The sequence below is a fragment of the Trachurus trachurus genome (assembly GCF_905171665.1).
Source record: "Trachurus trachurus genome assembly, chromosome: 1".
In the NCBI taxonomy this organism is placed as follows: domain Eukaryota; kingdom Metazoa; phylum Chordata; class Actinopteri; order Carangiformes; family Carangidae; genus Trachurus; species Trachurus trachurus.
The window spans coordinates 32,340,852-32,362,413 of record NC_139891.1 but is presented as its reverse complement, the minus strand read 5'-3'; the positions used below and the strand labels follow the sequence as shown (position 1 = coordinate 32,362,413).

Sequence of the window (21,562 nt, the reverse complement as noted above, 5' to 3'; positions counted from 1 at the left end):
ATCAAACATCTGTTAGCTTAGCCTGGTTTCTATTGAAACGAGACGAAAACAACTCACCCACTCTCCTCCAGTTATACGCTATGCAGCAACTTTCCGAGTCCAGGCACTGACAACACACGTCCGAGGCCGACTGGCAGCACAAACATCTGGTTTCAACGGCCACCGACAGGCAGTGACCACCACACTGACACCACACTTTGCGACCGGGAACACAAAAGTGTTTAACATGAAATGAACACAACATGAGGGTTAAAGAATAATATTAATCCCAACATAGTTTGACTTCTCTTCAATGTAAAGTTGAAGACCAAAATAGAGAGAAGAAAATAAGGAAATTGCATCTTTTTGAGTCTCTGATCTTGAAATTGGTGCATGTGTTACAGTATTAGCAAGTATTGGCACAAAGTTAAAAACAAAACTTTTCTGTCACTTTTGCAGGTCAGTTTCTGCTTCTCCTTGTTTTTCCTACAGTACAATTCCTCGGAGAAGCAGTTTCATTTAACATCTCATAGGGAAAAAAGCGCAGAGAGGCAAGACACCTCACTGCACCACAGCCAGGGGTGCTAATGACACTTTGCGTTCAAGCTGAACACAGCACTTCCGTTGTTAACAGCACACACTGTAGAAGCTGTAGTGCTGTCCTGAATGTCACTGTGTGTTTCACGCTGCCAGCAACTGCAAAAGAAAAAAGAAAAAACAGTGTTTGCAATGTTGAACTTTGTGCTCCTGGTCGTCAGATAACCACCGGCGGCCATTATATTATATTATACTGTTGTACTGTATATCCCATATACTGTAATGTGTAGTGTGGTTGGTAGTGAATCTGAATGCAGAGTGACATCATCGAGTAAATCAAGGAGCAAAAACAGGATGGGGAAGGTGCACATACAAGTGTCTGACAGCGTAAAGGAGACAGGTAGTATGAAGAGTCTGAAGTGAAATATTACTTTGGTTTAACTTCTCGCGTCTTCAACACGGCACATGTTAAAGGTCCCAGATAGTATATAAAGTATATATTACTACTGTGAAAGTGTCAGTATTCAGTAACTGAGCCTTAAAATGAGTTGTAACGTTGTGATGTCACAACAGGGCAGTCACTAACATGGATCCACTATCCAATCCATTGCAGGGTTTGGGGTGTTTACCTCTCTTCTGATTGGCTCACTGGTACAAGATGTTTTATATGTTTTTTTATTCTTAAAACCACAAGAAAATTATAAAATATGGGACCTTTAAAAATGTTATTCAGATTTTATTCTATAACCTAACTTGAGTATCTTTGTTCCATACTCATAAATAATAATACATACGTGCTGTTTTACTTTGGTTTTCAAATTAAAACCAACAAAATCAGCACCAGACAGTCACAGGTTCCTAGAAAGATGCCTTTTTTTTTTTTTGTGAAAATGTTCCACCAAAGTGAAATTTTACTTTAGCGCAAAAAAAGAATAAAGAAAAGAAAAAAACAAAAAGAAGTCAAGCAGCAAGAGACAGAACTTATCAAATTCAGTTGTGCCATCTGGCTGATAAGTTTGTTACAGCAAGTTGAGAATCACTCCACTGCTGCACCCTCCACAGCATGACTCCCCTTGCCCGCCGGAAAGAGGACACCTCCTCCTCCTCCTTCACTGATCTCCCTCCTTCTTCCCTTTTTCTCTCTCTCTCTCTCTTGTTTCTTTTATTAACCTTTCAATGTGCTCTCATTGGCCTCTTCCTCCCTCACCTTCTTCTGCTTTCTCCACCCTTCCTTCCTCCTCTCCACCATGTATCCTCCTTTGCCTCCTCGCTCCCACCATCCGCTCCAGGGCTGAGCTTTTCTAATACAGTTTTTTGCTTAAAAGGGGGGGCGAAGGCTTCACACACACACACACACACATGCATACTGTACACACACACACACACACACCTCTGAAATTTCACTGTGAAGCATGACGTTGTTTAAAAGCAGGTACATCACCGAACCATTGTACGGAGGAGTCTTTAGCATGGTCGGAGTGCAATGGCTTCACACATGTTTTATGGGTTTTAAACACGACAGTTGCGCTTCTGGCACCCTTCATCCTCCAAAAAAAAAAGAAAAAAAAAACTAAACTAAAAACGCTGAATGAAGCCTTGTCGTGACTGAGAACTGCATGCAGTCGCAGTACTATACTCTGCGAGAATGCCTTTTCTTTATATGACGGTGTGTGTGTATGGGACAATACACACAAGTCCTGGTTTCTTGAGTTCCCCCCTTTCCCTCTCACTCATGACGGACGTCCTGAGTGTTGCGCCTCTGTGCTGTTATAACAAGAAAACCTGGAACCGGCCACTTGTAAAGATCTGACGCCTCTTTCTTCCTACTATACCTCCCTAACCCCCCTCCCAAAACCCCCACCCCTTCCTCTCTTGCGCAGATGTGCATGCAAAAAAAGAGCTTTTGATAAAATCCCACCAGATGATTGCAGATCTAATGAGGGCAATTTGTGCTGTAGGCCTGCTCTAATTGATCATTATGGTGTGATAAGATAAGAATCGGTGTAAATGGATGCAGCAATCGAGTTTCCTCTTCCCCAACCGTGAAGGTAATTCTTCATAGAGCTGGTAGAGCACAGCACAGCACAGAACAGCACAGCAGGCCACAGCAGAAGGAGGAAGGTTTGCATATGCACATGCTCAGTCTTTAGCCAGGGGGCTGGGGGATATACAGTAGCTCAAAGAGTTACCAGAGAATATAGTTTGGATGTTTTTAAAATGGTGCTGACCTCACTGTATTTGCTAACATGCTAAGTCAATATAAGCTACGTATAGCTAATAGGGCTGGGACGATATGCTTTCCTCCCGATTCGATTCTTCTACGATTTTTTTGGGATGGCGATTCGATTTAAATTGCGATTCTACGATATTGCCGATTCTCTCAATTTTTTGTCTGCATTTTTAACATTTATCTGCACACAAATACTGTAGAAGCCTATAAATTAACATACTCCATTATAAAGTGACCTTAAACCCTTTTCAAAACCTGTACTCTCTGTATGTAAAAAAAAAAAAAAAAAAAGAGGCTAACAAATGCACATTGCACAATATTTAAAAAAAAAAAAAAAAAAAAATTTGACCAAAAAAATCAATTTAAAAAAAGTCAAAAAGGATATTGCGATATTTATGTGAATCGATTTTTTCTCCCACCCCTAGTAGCTAATGCCATAACTGGAAAAGAACAGTGGATGTGTTTATAGCACTAGAAGCTAATTATAGCATCTGCAAAATCTGCAACCAGACTGTTGTCTCCAAATTAAATGTGGCCTTGCCCACATCCAGCATGATTTAATTCAGTCATAGTAATGTGGAAAACATCAAATCAAACATCTATTAACTCTTTCTCTCAGTGATCAATGTGGATAGAGATGAAATTACATGATAGCCACATTTTATAACCTTGAATCAGCAGCTTACAAGAAAGATTCATTCAAGACAACTTCTTCCTAAATTTTAGAGATATTGGAGCAGTGCCATATAAAAGTATCCAACTAAAAGCTCTTAATGTTGTTATGAAAAAGGAAGCTGTGCAGTAGCTATATACATCCATATATCTATATATAAATATATACACGCTGCATTATAAGAGAGTATGCAGGGTTCACTTAATCTAATAAGAAATCTGGGAGACGGGTGTGTATAGACATCCTGTCCAGTCGTTATGGAAACAAGAGATGGGTGTGGGAGGGGGAGGGAGGAGGGGGGAGTGGAAGAAAGAGGGAGTGCTGAGTGTATCTGTATCTGTGTGCCGGTGGGTGGGTGGGTGGGCGGGGTTTGCTGAGCAGCTATGGCCATCTTGCTGTCCTTCCTTCTCTGTCTGTCTCTCATATGGATGTTATTTTTTCCTGTTTCTACCAAACCCCCTCTCTCTCTCTTTGTCTTGTGTCTGTGTTTGTCGCTCTCTTTCTCTCTCTCCCTCTCTCTCTATCAATGTTTGTCTATATGTGTGTGTCTGTCTATGTGTCTTCCTCCTCCTCTTCTTCCTTTTCCTTCTACTTCCTCTTCCTCTTCTTCTGTCTCTGTCTTCCTTTCTGTCGCTGTCACTGACTCTCGCTGTCTCCACCTTCGGTGAAACTCGACAGGAGCAGCACCCGGTAAAGTTCTTCCTCTGTCATCCTCCTCCTCCTCCTCCTCCTCCTCCACTCTGCCCCCCTTGCTCTTCATCACCGGATCAAATTAGCTTCTCGCTCTTTCTTTCTTTGTTCTTCTGATCGTTCGTGCTCATTCTCGCCGCATCGCTGCCACTTGTTTTCTCCTCCGCTACCATACCGACCGACCGACCAACCACAGGAAACCGTCCACACACGCCTCATTTAAAGGGTTCCAAACTTCCACTTTTAATCAATTTACTACTTCATATTCCCATCATATATAACTTATTATTAAATCCTTATACTTCTGTCCTGCCCTGTGGGCTTGAAAGGTGGCTGTGAAAACTTTGCGTTCATCTTGAATAAGCACAATCAAGTGAATTAAAGAACTGAAAATGACTTTTCACTGTCACTGTCCAACGGTGCATACAGTACTCGGTACCTAATGTTATTTTATTTGCGTACCAAACACTGGTGCACCTGCCTCCTGTTCACTCATTGGTCACCTTGACTCTGAATTTGTATAGCATTATAAAAGAAAAAGAAAAAGTTTGCATCAGAAATTCAATGTTGAGTGACTTTGAAGGCTTCTCTGATCAGTTTATTGTCATTAATCAATATCATCACCTGGTGATTTTATTGAAAATAAGTAGGCATAAGAGTTAATAATTAGTTATTTAATTTAAAATTAAGTATTTATATTTGGAGTAAGTATTATTTTTACACATTTTAATGTGTTAATAGATCGTCCTTTAACATTACCTGTGAAAAAATCTAAAATGATTCCCTTCAAAGGGTGAATATGGTAACTATATTGAAGAAAAAAAAATCAAGAATAAAAAAAAAAACCTTCTTCTAATACCGTCCAATAATGGTCCAGGGTTGAATTTATTTCAATGAGTGGCCTATGAAGGGGTTAAAGTTGTGGAAAGTTGCCGCAGCGTCTTGACAGTTGTGAGGTACAAAGCAGAATTGTGCCGGTCACATTGTAAATAATTGATCATAATAATGCGATCCACCAAAATGTACCTGTACATATTTGATCAGCCGGCACATTAGCCGGTGCATTAACCGATGACGTTAACTTCGGGAGCTGAGGAGACGGGAGCTGAGAAGCAGCTACAGGAACAGATGGATCAGACTTTTTCTTTCTGCTTCCTCTGTCGGCGGCCGTTAAAAAACAAGAATCTGATCCTTCCAACGGCTGAAGTACAGACGCTTTTTACCGCCACCTTTCAGTCCTACAGGTTAAACTTATCAGGACCAACGCGTTACACTGCAAAAACTCAAAATCTTTCCAAGAATATTTGTCTTATTTCTTGTCAAAATGTCTCATTTCTAGTCCAAACTAATCTCTTTCCACTTTAAATAAGACTCATCACCTAAAAATGAACTTATTTTTAGATAATTCTCACTTGTTTCAAACTAATTCTCACTTGAAATAAGTAGAAAAATCTGCCAGTGAAAGGAAGTTTTTTGTACTTGTAATAAGAAAGAAAAACTTGCTCCACTATTTCAAGTGAAAATGCTTGAAATAAGTAAAAAGTGTCTAAAAACAAGCTACTTTTTTATGTATAACTATGTACTGTATGTATATGTATAAATATACTTATTTTAGGTAGAATGAGATTTGCTTTGACTAGAAATAAGAGTTAAGTAAGTTTTTGCAGTGTACCACGTTAATGTTAAAACTCACACAAGCATAAATGTTGAGACTCAAACAGTTGTTGTCATTTTCGTTATAGTGTGTGTGTATGTGTGTATGTGCGAGTGCTTGTGTGTGTGTGTGTGTGTTAAGTCCTGACACCTATGGCCTCATCAGGCTTTACTCTAATACCCTCAAGCCGCCCTGATAGAGAGACCTCAGTCCTACTCGGCGTCAAAGGAGGAAGGCCTATTGATCATCGATTGAGTCTCACTCTTACACACACACACACACACACACAGACACACAAACCGCCGAAGCTCAGGCTCAATCAATCAGCCTTGAATTGAATTGTCTTACATTTTTTTTCTGCCACGGGAGCTGAGTTCATAGTTAAAGAGCGAGCCGTGATGGACGGCCTCCCCTCCGCTCAGGCTTGGCCGGCGTCCATTTTTTTTTTTTTTTGGAAAATGGCCCCATCCACTTACAGTAAAGATCAACTTGGCTATTTACTCTCTTGACACCCCAATTTTTCCCCCACTGATATTGGTTTATGGGCGCACAAATCACGAGCACAACGTTCACTTATGGGCTTTTCGGAGAGGAAACAAGCGCATTAAAAACACACACACACACACAGACACCACTACCGAAGGAAGTTTGTCTTCACTCGTTTCCTGCGGTCGCAACTCATGGCTCGTTTTTGACTCTCGTGATGTTTGTTTGTGTTATACACGACATGCGATGTCTTTGTCCTGCGTTGGGACATCACATGTCCGAAAAGAGTCTCGCATAGCCTCCGTTTCCTGTCCCCCTTCCTCTTCCTCCTCCTCCTCCTCCTCCTCCTCCTCCTCCTCGTCTCCTTTCGAAGTCAAATTTGGAACGAAACAGAAAGGAAGCTATGTGAAACGTATCAGAATCAATCCATTTTAGTGTGAACAGAGTCAGGATTATAATGTATATAATCCTACCCATGTGAGACTTACATGTAACTGTACAGCCCCACACTTCATGTTTCCACATCTAAAAAAAAAAAAAAAAAAAAAAACTCCCATTTCTCTTTACGAAGAACCAAAACCAGCGTGTCACTGAAAAAGAAAGAAAGAGGTTTGGCTGGGCACTCTACCGGGAGCTGCCTGTCGATATGGAATGAGTGAATGTCTACATGTATGATGGTGAAGATCACAAGAAATGATGATTGATGATGCTAATGATGATGATGATGATGATGATGCTTCTTGATGTCCATGAAACCAAAGCGGTTCGCTCTCCCTCGCACCGGTTTCATGTTTGACGCACAGTTTCTTTTCTCTGCAGAAGAAAGAGACTGTATAAGAGCTGTGACTGTCCACACCAGTGCTAATGTAACTGTCTGATACCAGATTGATTGCAAGTGTCATATCACGTGTTGTTGTTATGTTGAAGACACGTTCGGCTTTAAAGGACATCCCCCCCCCTCTCCCTTTATCGATCCTTTTTTGCGATCGATTGCTCCGTCTCCTCCGTCGCCCCCTCCGCTCCACGCTCTCTAATTTTGTTTCCTCTTGTTGTTGTTCCCGGACTGGACTGTAGAGGGAGCAGCAAGGGCAAAGACATCAGTACGATCAAGTCCCTGAGAGTGCTGAGGGTGCTGCGACCCCTAAAGACCATCAAACGGCTCCCCAAGTTAAAGGTGGGTCCGTTTAATTGGCGATTCGGGGGGGGGATTTCGGATTTCTGCACAAACGAAGTCGAGTTTTGCAAATGTTTGAGAAACATAATGTGACATTTTTTGGTGCTTTTGAGTGTATCACAGGTCTCAGAAGTCCTTAAAGGGATAGTTCAACATTTTGGCAAAGTGGCTCATTACTATAATCCCAATACTAGTCTCTTGGTTTTCCTCATCAAACTCATCAAATACACAATCCAACAACTCCAAAACGCTCTGGTGGACAAGTTGTGACCTGCACATTCACCACACTATGAGATAATAACACAACGTTACCAGACAAGAGTTGTTTTAGAGGTAAATGCAGAGACTGCTTGATGAAAAACTGTCCCTGAAGGCAACGCGCATCAGCTGTTTTGCATGAATTTACCTCAAAAACAACTCTTGTCTGGTAACGTTGTGTTATTATCTCATAGCGTGGTGAATGTGCAGGTCACAACTTGTCCACCAGAGCGTTGTGGAGTTGTTGGATTGTGTATTTGATGATGAGGGAAACCAAGAAATCCCATTAGCCTCTGTAGCGTAGCTCTGAGCAGCTCACGGCTCTGCTCCGCCGTTCTAAAAATACCTTGCACCGACAATTAAAGGTACAGTAACGAACCTACTGCTATGACTATAGGGATTATGGCAATGGGCCAATTTGCCAAAATGTTGAACTATCCCTTTTGAAAGACGCCGGCCCTGAAGTGAAGCAGTAATATGTCTTTATAAAAAAAATATGTCTGCAGTGGTTATTTTAGTCACTAGGACGATGACGCATGAGCTCCTTTATTTCCCAACACCTTTTTTTTCTTCTTTTCATTGCTTTTGCCTTGAGTTTTTATTTCTCCTGATAACACTGCACTCACCTGAGTAATGAGTAAGATCCCTACAAGGTGACAACAACGTCTCTGAAATAAAGGTCCAACGGGATAAAAAAGCCCAAAACAAACAAGTGTCAGATTGTCTGACAGGTTGTAAACAAAGCCACAAGTGAGCCACATCTATGAACAAGAGAAAACCAAAGCTAATGGTGAACTGATCGTAAATAGCCATTATAGTTTACAGAGCTAATCTGTGGTTGTAATTAATTGTTTCTGATAACGGCCTTTCTCTGGTGGCTGATTGACACGCTTTATATGGGCATTATGATGATAGTAGACAGTGGTCACAAGCTTATTAAACCTATAGTATATGTGCAGTAACATGAAGTGTACTGATAAACATCTGTGTGTTTGTGTGTGTGTGTTCCCTACAGGCCGTGTTTGACTGTGTGGTCAACTCTCTGAAGAACGTGCTGAACATCTTGATCGTCTACATGCTCTTCATGTTCATCTTCGCTGTCGTGGCCGTGCAGCTGTTCAAGGGCCGTTTCTTCTACTGCACGGACGAATCCAAAGAGTTTGAGCGCGACTGCAGGTTGGTTCAGAAAAAGACCACACACACACACACACACACAAAGTTCATATTCAAGAACTTCCAGCTTTTCTTTTTCATTTTTTACTGTGATCTAAATTTTTGTTTGGTTGAACAAAAGGAAACAAAAATTTTCAACTTTAACGAAAATAATAATTACTTGGAGCCCAATCAAAGATAAATGGAGGTTGGTACAGATTCTGAAACATGTTTCAGATGTAAACACATTCAATTCAATATTTAAACATAACATTAATTCAGACTGATAGAACTGTTTTACACATTATTACAAGTGACTGAGTGTATTTTCCCATTAAAAGTAAAAATCCTTAAAATTTTTCCAACATATTTTCAGATATATAGAGCCAGAAAATATTTTTACTCAATAATAGTACAGTAATTTTTAATATATAAACGGTTTATTAAATAAATGTTTTTATAATGACATTTAGTGCCACAGATATTTTGTACAGGCCTGTAGAGAAAGACACTGCAGACCTGACTGTTCACATCAGTCGTGCAGACGCTGCCACCTAGAGGCGACAGGGAGAAGTAAACACTGGACCGACCTGAAACCTCTGACTTCTGACTCTTAACTAACCCTGTTTGTGTGTGTGTGTGTGTGTGTGTGTGTGTGTGTGTGTGTGTGTTCTTCCAGGGGCGAGTACTTGGTGTATGAAAGAGATGAGGTAAAAGCTCAGAAGCGGGAGTGGAAGAAGTACGATTTCCACTACGACAACGTGGCTTGGGCCCTGCTCACCCTCTTCACAGTCTCGACTGGAGAGGGGTGGCCGGAGTGAGTACAACTCACACACACACACACACACACACACACACACATTTACTGTAAAACTTCTTACTATACTGTAGATCCAACTTATAGACTGACACCACTAGGGCTGCAGAAATATCTGTGCACAGTGGGTATGGAAAGTATTCAGACCCTCTTAAATTTTTTCACCATTTGTTATTTAGCAGCTTTATATTAATGTTGAAAAAAATCATTGTTTTCCTCATCAATCAAATCAATCAATCAAATGTCATAACATTACGAGAATAAAGTCGTAAATTTACGAGAATGAAATCGTACATTTCCTATGAGAAAAATGTCATAACATAACGAGAATAAAGTCATACATTTACGACTTTATTCTCGAAGTTTGTGACTTTTTTATTTGTCAATGTGGCCCTAATACTCCGTCATACTTTTCCAATTTAAATATTAACACAAAATATATTTTGACACACTGTATTTGACATACACTTTTAAATACTGTGTTTTCAGGTTGTATTTTAATGCGTCTCTTGTCCTCTCGTCCTCTCCCAGCGTGTTAAAACACTCAGTGGACTCCACCTATGAGAATCAGGGCCCTAGCCCAGGTTACAGGATGGAAATGTCCATCTTTTACGTGGTGTACTTCGTTGTCTTCCCCTTCTTCTTCGTAAACATCTTCGTGGCTCTCATCATCATCACCTTCCAGGAACAGGGGGATAAGATGATGGAAGATTATAGTTTAGAAAAGAACGAGGTGAGGCCGTGTGTGTGGGTTGTCGCATCTCTGTTATCGTCAAGCTAACGCTAACACGTAACGCTCCTCCCCTCTCTCGGCCCACAGAGAGCCTGTATAGATTTCGCCATCAACGCCAGGCCTCTGACTCGCCACATGCCGAAGAATAAACTGAGCTTCCAGTATCGCATGTGGCAGTTTGTGGTGTCTCCGCCCTTCGAGTACAGCATCATGGCTCTGATCGCGCTCAACACCATCGTCCTCATGATGAAGGTACAACTCTAACTCTGGTCTTTTATCATTGTCTTTTGTCTTTTCTTTTCTTTTGCACAATATGTTTTTTTGTTTTTTTTAAGTTGCATCTGTGTTTGTCAACCAACGTTCGATATTTCATGTGAACAAATCAAACCAGAACTCTGTAGCTTTAGCTAACGTTTCCGTAGCTCTCAGATCATTGTGTTGGACTGCAGTTCAACACCCATCAGCCCTGCCTGGACATAGTGAAGAACATAAATCCAGACCGTAATAATCAAGAAGAGTGTACTCTGGACTTTTCACTGTTCATTTAGTGGATAGAAACTCTACTCCAGGCGAATGCTAAACCATTAACATCATCAGACTTCTGTCCGAGGCTCATTGATACAACTTTAAAGGAGACATATTCTGCCCCTTTTCCACAAATTAAAATAGTTCCCAGGTGTCTTAAAGACATGTCTGTGACACGCTTTGGTCAAAATACCCCAAGGATCAAACATCACAGCTCTTTTCATCGTCTCAAAACAGCCCTGTTCAGAACGGCTGGTGTCAGTGCCTGTCCCTTTAAATGCAAATGAACCACTGCTTGCCCCGCCCCTTCTACTGGTACCAGGTAGAGGTGGGATTATGCAAATTCAAAAGCTAGTTACATCACTGGAAGACAACTGAGGGAACAGCTCGTAAAACCACATAGATTTCAACATAGGGAGCCAGAAAATTACAGATTTTTTTTGGTCAATTCTCACATTTTGGGGGCCGGAAGTCAAGACAAACATCCAAATATATGTTATAAAAAAGTGATATTTCCATAATATGTCCCCTTTAAATATTCAATTTAAAACTGGATCATAGAGATATTCTCTATTAGCGACATGTTGACTCATGTTGACTATTGATTGATTGATTGATTGATTGATTGATTGTTTTATTTTGTATGAATGACATACATACATATGTACATACGAAACGGATAGGTAAGAAGCCAAAGGCTTATGAGGAACCTACCCCCTTACAACTATTACATTTACAATCAATCATGGTGTAGAGACAATATCACTAAGGTACTTACATATAATACCGAGACAGGTTGGAAGACATGATTCAGTAAGCAAACATTGTTAAGTAAGAAAATAAGACGAGTGTGGGTTACTTTGGCAAAATTCAAACATAATTCATACCTCACACTTTATGAGAAATGAGGAATAGCTTTCTTCTAACTTATTAAAGCAATTTCATAACACATTTGAAACAATCATCATGTACAAAACACACAAAGCCTTAAAGCTATGAGCCAACATCAAATCCTTCATACTCAGAAATACATAAACCTTCAAAGACCCTTTCCCTGCCCCTATGCATCCAATATTTGTCCATATTCTTCAACATTTTTTTGAAATGATAGATATTCTTACTTATTTTAATCTCGTCTGGTAATCCATTCCATAGTTTTACTCCCTGAACTGAAATGCACATACTCTTCAGCGTTGTCCGTGCCTTAGGTTGCTGGAAATTTAGTGTATATCTGTATTCATATCTCCCTTCTCTTTCCTTAAACAATTTCTGTAAATTTCCAGGGAGCAGATTATTTCTTGCTTTGTAAACTATCTGAGTTGTTTTCAGTTCAACTATGTCCAATAGTTTCAGTGTGTTCGATTTAAAAAACAATTTGTTGGTGTGATGTGTGTATCCCATATTATGTACGATTCTTATAGCCTTTTTTTGCATAATGCTGAGGGGATTCAGATTAGTTTTGTACGTGTTTCCCCAGGTTTCAACACAATACGTTAAATAAGGTAATAATAGGGTATAATAAATCAAAAACAGAGATCTCAAATTTAATATGTATCTTGTTTTTCTTAGGATGCCTAAGCTCCTAGCCGTTTTCGATCTGACATGGTTAATTTGGGATTTCCAACTCAGGTTTTGATCGATTATGACTCCCAGAAAAGTATACTGCTGTACTCTTTCCAGTTTTACATTTTCAATACTTAACTCTACTTGAGTGCTTGGATTTACCTTCTTATTACCAAATAGGATGAATTTAGATTTGTTTATGTTTAATGAGAGCTTATTACTATCAAACCACCGTTTTAAGTTCTCTAGTTCAGCTGTAATAACTTGTAACAACTGTTGAATGTCCTTACCTGAGCAAAAAATATTGGTATCATCAACTAACCCTGTTCATTTGTATATTATATATTTTAACATGGCTTTTATGGTGTCTTGTGTAAATGTAGTATTTTGTTATGATTTTAGTGTACATGATTTCCTGGACAAATTTCTGCTTTTTGCAAATGGTAGACAAGTATTTTCTGTTCTATTCTATAATATATAAACAGATTAAATTAACATAACACTGACTTAACACTGCTCTCATTCCTGTTCCTGTCTTTGCTCTCTGTGTGTGTGTTTGTGTGTGTGTCTGCAGTTTGACGGTGCATCAATTACCTACGACGACGTCCTGAAGAACCTCAACATCGTGTTTACCACCTTCTTCTTCATGGAATCAGTTCTCAAGATCATCGCTTTCGGCCCTCTGGTGAGCCGCAAACCCCACCCAACCATTAACACACACACACACACACACACACACACACACACACACACACACACACGCACGCACACACAGACACAAAAATTCCTCATCTAGGTTGACCCAGTCTATATGCTTCAGTGTTTCATCCTATTATTCATTTATAAAGCGGGTTATTTTGGTAGACAGATCTAGAGCATGTTCTTCCCGTCCCTGAAAAACCCAGAGCGAAAATTGTGTTGTTGCTGCTCAGGAGTCACGCTATCAGCCTCCTCCTTCCAGCCTGTCTCCACGGCAACAACACCACCACCACCACAGGCGTGTTTCCATACCTGTATCGTCTCCTCAACTTGTCTCTGTTTTTGTTTTTTTTGTTTTTTTTTGACAGAATTACTTCAGAGACGCCTGGAACATTTTTGACTTTGTCTCCGTCCTCGGGAGCATCACGGACATTTTAGTGACAGAGCTAGGGGTAAGTGTTTCTGAGAGTTCGGACCAAATGACACTTGTTGATGTGAAGTTAGACATTTTTTTTATTATTATTATTATTATTTTTCATGCAAATCTGATTTCATTAGGCTCAAAGGAAACATCAGCCATGTTGGTTTTTATTGGTCTTTTTGGCTCACAATGCTGCAGTAAAGTGCAACAACACGAAGCTGCTGTGAACATTATAGCTCACACATGCATAAGATATTTAATGCTAAGGTCCATAAATAAAACTAAATAAGCCAGATAAAGTTGTGGCACACAACAAATTCATAGTTTTGGGGCTGATTTTTCCTTTAAGTCAAAAGTTAAGTTAAAACCTGAAAACCAGTGTGCATCACATTATGTAGACACACACATGCATACACACTGGGAAATAGTCACAGTCTGGCTCTCACTAAAAGGTTCGGTAAGAAAATCCAGCTCCCAGGTAAAGTAACTGAACCTCACAGTAGCAATAAATAAAGGAGCAGTATGTCATCTTTACACTTTATATTGAACATTAAAGGGATAGTAGCATTTTTTTTAAGTGGGGTTGTATGATCTACAAATAGCCCCTAAGTACTTTAATTGCAGTAGAACAGTCTCTGCACTCCTCCCGTTAGCAACGCCAACCCATAATAGCCCTGAGATTTACAACAAGAAACGGCCTATTTTCGCGGCCTAAAAGAGGTTTTACCTGAAAAAAGACACAGTTTCATTGTTCGCTATAATATAATTTTTTCCAGCCCTTCAAAGTGCAGGAAAAACACCGTTTTTATTTGGACCTAACCAACTCACGTATCCCTCCGCCCAGGGTTAGCGCCCGCCGATCAGCAGTTGGTTAGGTCCAAATAAAAACTGTGTTTTTCCTGCACTTTGAGGGGCTGGAAAAATTATATTATAGTGAACAATTGAACTGTGTATTTTTTTTCAGGTAAAACCTCTTTTAGGCCGCGAAAATAGGCCGTTTCTTTGGGTCTGTTCACAACACTGTATGTTGTAAATCTCTGGGCAGGGCTATGGGCTGGCGTTGCTAACGGGAGGAGTGCAGAGAGTCTTCTACTGCAATTAAAGTACTTAGGGGCTATTTGTAGATCATACAACCCTACTATCCCTTTAAGGAAATAACATCATAAATAAGGTGCTGTTGAGTAGAGGTGCAGCTAGGTGGATTTTTTACCTCCAGAGCCAGACCAGCTGTTTCCACATGAGCTAAGCTAATGTGCTACAGTTGTAGGATCATATTAGATCCAGTCCTTACAAAAAAAATAAAATAATGCAAACATTACATTTTACGAAATGCAACATTTTCTTTTCTTTTTACTAAATTCAATCAAGCTGTTTTGCTAAGGAGACAAAAACATTAGCTAGTTCTACCTCACAAGTATCTGTGTGTTTGTGTCTATGTGATGTGAGCACATTATTTGATGTAAAGATTCATTATAAAATCTATTTTGAATCACATTTTTAAAATGACATTATTTATCTGATACTTGATTCTTATTATTCTGAGAAGATAATTCCTCCTTATATCCGTATATATCTTACCTGGGCCGCTCTGGGTTGATGTGCAACGATCCTTCAAGCCCAAAAAGTCCACTTTATCCATATTATCCATATTCAAGTTGAGTCGATGTGATGTTTTGGGGTTAGAGGACTCTTTGTTTCCAATCACAGGTTGTGTCTTTATTATACAGCTGTGTACAGACACCAAACACACTCATGTTTATCTCTGTTAACTGTGATTTTTCTGTCGTATGCACATCTGTCACTTTGTCTGTGTTGATAGAAATGAGCTTAATGATGATAGTAAGTAGTAAGACTCAGCCTCTCTCTGTCGTCCAGCTGCTTCCTGTTGTTTTTTTTAACCAAAACACATCCAGGTCTCAGTCGCTCTCATTAAACCGAAGTCTTCTTTTCATTCACACTGACAGGATTTAGCAGTTAAATGTGCTAATGTTGTATTTTCAGATGATTAATTTAAAGACGCCCTCTGGCCACTGAGTTTTTAAGTCTCAGCTCCGTGACATTAATTGACACCGGTGCCATTTTCAAACACCGCGCTGACGCCGATCGATTGATTATCCGGCTGGCTGGAAGCAGATGCTGATTGAGTACATTTGATCTTTGCACTTGTTAGGTCATTGAGTAAAAGCTGTGATCACCTGTTGATATTGGCAAAAAAAATAAATAAAAAAGTACCAGACTGATAACACAGATCACTTTCACTTTTACTTTCACTTTCACTTTGATAATCTAAAGGCACATCAGTGGCAGAGAAGGAAACTACGGAAGCGTATTGCATTTACTTGAGTAATTTATTTTTTGGTTTGTTTTTCTGACTATTTTTTTTTCTGCTTTTTCGTGGTAATTTTTTTCTGACCAAACGAGATTTCAAAATCCCGCGAGAAGCTCCCACCTGCAAGTAACGTTTGACCGCTGCAGTGAAGCCTCCACTTTATCACGGATCTATTACATCTTAGATCCACGAGATACATCCATGGATATGCTCCCCAAAAGATACAGTCGAGTTATCACCGGCATTGTAGATTTTCAAAGGATCCTTCTTCGAAATGAATGACTTCAGTGCAGTTTCTTGCTCATTTTTTAAAGAAAATGACAAGTTTAATTCTGTCAAAGATGATGCCAACGCCGATTCAAACGATTCCTTTGCCAAAGCCGTCTTGTCATGTCATTTTTCACCATCGCAAGTATGTCGTCATCGCGTTAAGCCCACCCAACGACTCTCTAAACAGATAGAGCGCTGACTGGTGAACACAAACGGTGTTCGAGACTCAAAAAGTTCCTATGGCTCGTTTCTAGACTGACCTGCGGAGCAAATATATTTGCTGCCGCTATAGGGTGCGTCCAGATTTCTAGGCTAAGTAAATTCAGATTTATAGTGAAAGGAAAATACCTGTTATTATAGAACACCACCTCAGAGAGTGTCACTCAGAAAGTATCAGAGCAGTCTGATGTACAGTAGCACTTTTATTTTGAAATCAGTCCTTACGTTACTTGCAGGTGGGAGCTACCACAAAAAAACAGAAAATAATTAGTCAGAAAAAACGGAAAAAATTGTTTTAAAAAAACAAACCAAAAAATAAATTACTCAGATAAACAGGATTTTTTAAAATTACGATACGATACGATACGATACGATACGATACAATACGATACAATATATGATATGATATGATATGATATGATATGATATGATATGATATGATATGATATGATATGATATGATATGATATGATATGATACGATACGATACGATAAACTTTATTGTCCCGTTCAGGGAAATTTGTCTTGGACACTGTAGCTGCTCCATAAATGCCTTGATGGCCACAATGACAAAAACAAAACAAAAAACAATACACCACAGCCATATCAATCCAGCACACAAGACATAACAGCATTGCACATATCCCATAGCATAGCACATATTGCACATATCCCATAACATAGCACATATTGCACACGCGAGCAAGCTTAGTCTTAAATTTTGTGGAGAGGTTGCCAATTATTCAAGTGAATGCAATACGCTTCCATAGGAAACAATGCAAATGCCTGATAAAATAGTGGTTTACTAACAGCGCTGGCTTCATAGAGAGGCTGAAGCAGCTGTAGCTGGAGTTGCTCACTGACTGTTGTTGTTGTTCTTCTTGTTGACCTGAAGTTGTGTTTCACTGCCTTATTAACGACGCCCATAATGATTCCGTCTTCCTCTTCTATCTCTTTACATGCTTTCTTTAAACCTCTCTACTTTGTTGGCGCCCTACGCCCCTCCCACTCCCCCCTCCTCTTCCTCCTCCTCCTCCTCTTCCTCCTCCTCTGATTCAAATCCATCCAATCAAAATGCACTATGAAATCCTTCATCGTGTTCTCCATCTGTGCTGCGCCATGACATGTGGTGGTGGTGCTGTGATGATGATGATGATGATGATGATGAATATAATGATGATGATGGTGATGGTGTGCGTTTCGCCCCATGCCTCCTGCCCAATAATACATACGACCAACCCCCCACCACCACCTCCTCTTCCTCCTCCAAAAAAAAAAAAAAAAATCTCACCCACTCACTGTACTACAACTTACCAAAAAAAAAATCCCCATTCATCTTTCTACATCTTCGCACATGTAGAATCTGGTTGGTTTGTAATTTATCTCTCAAAGCTTTCTGCTGCATCCTCATTGGTCATGCGTACCCCTGACCCATTCCTTACCCCCCCATGATAGTCTTAACCCTTGACCCAAGTGCATGCGCTTTCCTGGATGATGACCTTTTAAATTCTTTGATGACGTACAGGTAGAAACCTTTGTTATTAGCATTAAATATTTTCACACAGTTAGAAAACTTGCAGATCAGAGTAATAAAAGACAGGCTGTCATAGATAGGGAAAAATAAAACCTTGTGTCTCTGGGCCACGTATTACTGCCCCATGCATCAAACTGGTCCTAAATGGAGAAACGCACACCGCCCATTTGTAGGAACTGTCTCTTTAAGACGAGCGGATAGCACTTCCTCCTTTGTGTGACGTCACACACAAGGTAACTCCGCCCATTACCGCCCTACACTAGTAGGCTACACACTATAATTTTTCATATCGCTGTTTAGACTAATCTGATGTTTGTAAAGTCTATAAAACCAATGATTGGACAAACATGTGTGCACATTTTTGTAATTAGTCATGGTTATCATAGATTAGCCGGGCTAACGGTTAGCTACCTGTTTAACTTTAATAACTCAGTGACTCAATAAACGGTCCATGAAAAAATATTTTCTCCAGCGGATATCTGAGTTCCAACATGACTGAGCTAACTGGAGTAGTTTCATGTCGTGTCCGACAACGGGAGGGTTTTAACAGCTGACGTCCTGGTGTTAGCTTAGCTACCGCCGTTAGCTTAGCTACCGCCGTTAGCTGTCCCTGTCAGCTGCAGCCACTGATGCTTTCTAGACACCGTGATTCCCCCAAACTGAATAAATACAACACATAGCAACACAAAACACACACACAGAAATAGTAATGTTTCTTCAATCATTTCAGATTCGTCCAAACGGTGATAGGGCATGAAAAATATGATATATAGCTAAACTCTCGTTCGTTACTATTGATCTCATTCAAATTACGAGCTGGTTTTCTACCCGGAAGTAGAATGTAAACAACAAGGCGATTCGGTCTTTTGGTAGAAACAAGAAGTTAGTAGCAATAGATATTGAGTTAATTCTCTTTGTAGCAGTTTTAAAGTTGATATTGATATTTGTATGGCCATAACAACATTGGTTTATGTTGATTTTCTAACACAAACTGTAAAAATTAATCTAGTAATTAATCTCACGCTCTTTTTAGTGCAACTAAATAAGTGAATGTGTGACTCAGAGTCTATGATGTGCTCGGCCCCCCTGGCCCCTCGCTGGTCTGCATGTAGGCCAGTTCTGTCCTCAGAAAGTATGCTGCCATGCCAAGCCATGCCATGCCATGCCATGCCATGCCATGCCTGCACCGAGGCTGCTCGCTAGTCCCTCCTTTTCTTCCTCCTCCTCCTCATACTCCTTCTCCCTTGCCTTGCCTGTCAACCACAAAATGCCAGGGCCTCATCAGGGAGTCTGGCTGTTGTATACATTTAAAATTATACTGTGACACTGCAAGAAACTGAAAAAAAAAACCAAGAGTCTAAAATTATTTTCAAGGCTCCTTAGTGTAGATCACCTTATTTCAGTTTTGACGATACGAGAAAGCCGGCTTCCAAGCAAGCAGGTCTGGTTGAGTTTGGATGAATTTCAGTAGACAGTAGAGGTTATAAAAACATTAAATAAAAAAACATTATGGCACAGGAAACTTAAATATGTACTAACACGATGTGACCCTTTTAAAATGAGCCAGTTTTAATGAAGATGACTCACGGAGCCGAGTCTAGATGCATAGTCGTAGTTTGGTCTGGCACAGAAAACACATTCGGCCAAGACTCTGTCACAGAAAACGCCAAGCCATGCTCTTATTGTGTGTGTATGTGTGTGTGTGTGTGGTTGACAGGCACAGTGCACTGTGCTCCATCTTGTGTGGCCTGCTTGCCCCCCTCAGAGATCAGTGCATTTGGTTCTCTTAAAAAAAAAAAAAAAGCCTTCTGCTGTACCAGATTGGATGATGACCTTTAGTCTCTTTGAACTATGATTTTCTTTATTTCCTTCTTTCTTATTTCCTTTTGTTGTATATTTCTTTGTTTCTTTTTTTATCCTTTCTTTGTCTTTCTCTCATTTCTACTTGTGTCTACTCAGTACCATTATGTTTACAGTTGTTTTTTTTTAGTTTGGTTGGTTTTGACTTCCCCCTCCTCTCTCTCTCTCTCTCTCTCTTTGTCCTCTCTTTCCTCCGCTGTTGTTTTTTGGTTTTTGTGTTTGGTATAGAGGGAGGCTGTGCAGTCGCGTTGCGTTTGGTTAGAAACTGACTTTGTCCTCCCTCTCCGCTGTAGAACAACTTCATCAACCTGAGCTTCCTGAGGCTGTTCAGGGCGGCTCGTCTCATCAAGCTGCTGAGACAGGGAGAGACCATCCGCATCCTGCTGTGGACCTTCGTCCAGTCCTTCAAGGTATACACTCCTCTACACACTCAAACACACATTGTACATACTATTTAAGTCACACACACACCTGACAAACACTTCCTGTTTTCACCTTCTCTAACAGGCTCTGCCATACGTGTGTCTGCTCATTGCCATGCTCTTCTTCATCTACGCCATTATCGGCATGCAGGTGAGTAACTACAGGAAGTACTTACATCTGTGCATGACTGACAGTGAAAGTACCAAAATGTTATATTTTTTAAGGTTTGTGCACTTTCATCTTTGCTAACGTTCTTATTTTACACAAGCATTACATCATAAATAAAAAGGTACACTGCAAAAACCAAGAATATTTGTCGTATTTCTAGTCAAAATATCATTTCTAGTCAAAACAAAACCTTGTTTTTAGACACTTTTTACTTCTTTCATGCATATTGTCACTTGAAATAAGTAGAAAAATCTCATAGTGGAGCAAGTTTTTCTTCCTTATTACAAGCACAAAACACTGGCAGATTTTTCTACTTATTTCAAGTGAAAATTTGTTTGAAACAAGTGAAATTGATCTAAAAACAAGTCAATAGGCAATGAGTTAGGCAATGAGTCTTATTTTAAGTGGAAAGAGATTAGTTTTGACTAGAAATGAGACATTTTGACAAGAAATAAGACAAATATTCTTGGAAAGATTTGGAGTTTTTGCAGTGAAGAGGTTAAAGTCAAGGAACGATAATATCAAAAGTGTCAAAACTAAAGTTACTACATGTTTATTCAGTGTTATATACTGTTATATTGGATCACTTCATGAAATAATGAGCAGCATATTAATGTTGTAAGAGGTTGTAGTGTTGAATAGAAATCTAGACAGTGACTAAAGCTGTCAGGAGTAAAAAGTTCAACTATTATTAGAGTTAAAAGTCAAAGTATTGTAGTATCAATTTGAAACTCAAAATGACACTGATGGTTACAGAGTTTCAGTGTTTCAAAGGTCTAATAAAGATGTGTGTGTGTGTGTGTTTGTGTGTGTAGTTGTTTGGTAACCTGGCGTTAGACGAGGAGGGAGAGAGCGCCATCAACGAGCACAACAACTTCAGAACCTTCATCATGGCGCTCATGCTGCTGTTCAGGTGAGTCCTGCAGCTCCACACACACAAACACACACACTCTGTACTCACTAGTTGCGTTTCCATCCACCTTTTTTTATTTGCATTTTCAAAACTTGCGAATAAATACTTGGATGGAAACGCCAGAAATTCGAAAAAAGGCAGTAAATGCGCATAAAAGTTTTTACGCTTTGGGGGGGGGGGGGGTGGATTTGTCAGCGTATCGATAAAAGGAAAATGCGACTTTTTGTTATGGAAATAGGTTATGCGAATTGAGCCA

The 21,562-nt window shown here is 39.9% G+C and overlaps 1 protein-coding gene across 1 annotated transcript in view; it reads left to right on the top strand.

Annotated features, from left to right (window-relative positions):
• The window catches only part of cacna1ab (calcium channel, voltage-dependent, P/Q type, alpha 1A subunit, b), a gene marked incomplete at both ends in the record, with an annotated part of 208,654 nt that overhangs the window by 143,861 nt on the left and 43,231 nt on the right, over positions 1–21,562 (top strand). The window contains 10 exons of the mRNA XM_083969756.1: positions 7,324–7,423; positions 8,697–8,857; positions 9,513–9,650; positions 10,182–10,383; positions 10,471–10,635; positions 13,046–13,156; positions 13,539–13,622; positions 20,096–20,212; positions 20,310–20,375; positions 21,209–21,306. Coding sequence (XP_083825882.1) covers positions 7,324–7,423; positions 8,697–8,857; positions 9,513–9,650; positions 10,182–10,383; positions 10,471–10,635; positions 13,046–13,156; positions 13,539–13,622; positions 20,096–20,212; positions 20,310–20,375; positions 21,209–21,306 — 1,242 coding nt within the window. The remainder of the gene's footprint in view (positions 1–7,323; positions 7,424–8,696; positions 8,858–9,512; positions 9,651–10,181; positions 10,384–10,470; positions 10,636–13,045; positions 13,157–13,538; positions 13,623–20,095; positions 20,213–20,309; positions 20,376–21,208; positions 21,307–21,562) is intronic.